The 1,819-nt window shown below is 55.8% G+C and overlaps 2 protein-coding genes across 2 annotated transcripts; both read left to right on the plus strand.

Annotated features, from left to right (window-relative positions):
• Window positions 1-120: 120 nt before the first annotated feature.
• DQ04_18691000 (adenylyl cyclase) lies at window positions 121-1,479 on the plus strand (the record flags this gene model as incomplete). Its single annotated transcript, XM_009317736.1, has 1 exon — window positions 121-1,479. One exon carries the CDS (start codon window positions 121-123, stop codon window positions 1,477-1,479), a length of 1,359 nt encoding a protein of 452 aa, XP_009316011.1.
• A 43-nt stretch (window positions 1,480-1,522) lies between these two features.
• On the plus strand, window positions 1,523-1,819 carry DQ04_18691010 (putative receptor-type adenylate cyclase; the record flags this gene model as incomplete). The annotated part of the gene is made up of 1 exon (XM_009317737.1): window positions 1,523-1,819. A coding segment is annotated over one exon (297 nt), but the record flags the coding sequence as incomplete, so codon positions are not given.

The raw sequence follows: 1,819 nt of genomic DNA on the forward strand, positions 1-1,819 counted from the left end.
AACCAACGCCGGTATTTGATCGATGATATTGTGATTGGCCACTACGGTGATAATTGCAGTGCTATTGCTGCTGCATACGGCGCTCTCTGCCGCTGCAATCAGGGTGGGCGGACGGTCTACATGAAGCGGTTCGTGGAGGGGTACCGCTCTGAGAAGATGTTCAGCGGAGAATTTACGATTCCTCCCTCAGTGTGCTACACAGACGGTGTCAGACTTCATGCGCCACTGAATGAAGTTTCTTTCGAGATGTCTGACGATGCCTATGCTGTGAGGGCAATGGTTGGCATGAAGACGGGTTCAAATGCTGCGCTGGGTATCCAGCTAAACGTCACTGATGGACATTGTGTTATGTTTGAGACGATAAATACCTCTACAGCTGGTGCAGAGACTGCACTGAGGAATGCTGAGGAGAGAAGGCGCATCCATGCCGTAGGTGGTGTGGTGACAGAGGATCTGCTCGATGACGAATCTGTGGTATTTGTCGATCCACAGAACCTTTGTCCACATCTGAACAAGTTTCGCCGGCACGTCATTCATCTGTCCCCGACACTGGAGCAGGAGTTCTTTGTGCTTGCGCAGTACCTTGGCAGCACGACAGGCGCCAACGCCCACGCTGTGATCCGCAGTGACGAGGGTGCTGCGATGGCGGATGTGTTGCGGCGGTCGCTTGTGACGTTTGGAGGGTCGCTGCTGTCCTCCACGCTGCTGGCTGGCGGTGACGCGCTGGAGAGCCACCTGCCTCGCGATGGCGATGTGTTCGTCGTGGGCCTTGCTGCTGCCGATGTTTCTGTGATCGAGCGTCACCTGGCGGAGCACAGCGGTGTGCGTGTGTTTGTGCTGTTCACGGATTTATCCTTGTTCTACGATGAGTTTGTTGCGGCGTTCAATGGGAGTGGGGATGCTGGGCGCCTTGTGTTCGCGACGAGCCTGCCGCACTGGGCAGACATTAATACCACGTCGGAGACGGTGCAGCTGTTCCACGCTGCTGTGGAAGAGAAGGCGAAGTGGACGCCGTTGGCGTTAAGGGCATTTGCCTCCTCGCGCCTGATGCTGACTGTTCTCTCTCATATGGATAAGGTGAGTGCAGATCTCTTCGCTGATTTCTTCTACAAGAACGTTGCCCTTGCTGCGGAGGACATGCTGTACGGTACATTTATTGACTCCTCTAAGTGCTCTGAACAACGTGAAGTAAACGCTATTGCCTGCGCTGTGAACTACGGGGCAACACGAATATCTGTGTGGTCGATGGCCCGCGTGCTGGACCCCGCAGTGCCTGAGCTGTTCCCCGCTGTGACGCCGTCGATGGAGTACACGGACCCTGATGATGGTAGGCTTGCACTGGGATTGTTGCTTGGGATCATTGTTGTCTCCATTTCCGGAGGTATATTACTGGCTGCTCTGTTTGCGTTGCTCTGCTGTGCGGTCGTCGGAATTCCCGTGACAACAGCAACGCCCCGAAGGAGTCCACAGACCCCGTGACGCTTGTGTTCACTGACATCGAGAGCAGCACTGCGCTGTGGGNATGGCCCGCGTGCTGGACCCCGCAGTGCCTGAGCTGTTCCCCGCTGTGACGCCGTCGATGGTTTACAGAGAACCCAACACTGAAGGACTATCAAAGAATGAACTCATCGGCGTCATTCTTGGCTCCATTTCCGGAGGTGTACTAATGGCTGCTCTGTTTATCGCTCTCTTGTGTTGCTGCCGTCGGAATTCCCGTGACAACTCCAACGCCCCGAAGGAGCCCACAGAGCCCGTGACGCTTGTGTTCACTGACATCGAGAGCAGCACTGCGCTGTGGGCTGCGTGCCCCGAGATCATG

This window comes from Trypanosoma grayi (assembly GCF_000691245.1).
Source record: "Trypanosoma grayi strain ANR4 Tgr_1869_V1, whole genome shotgun sequence".
In the NCBI taxonomy this organism is placed as follows: domain Eukaryota; phylum Euglenozoa; class Kinetoplastea; order Trypanosomatida; family Trypanosomatidae; genus Trypanosoma; species Trypanosoma grayi.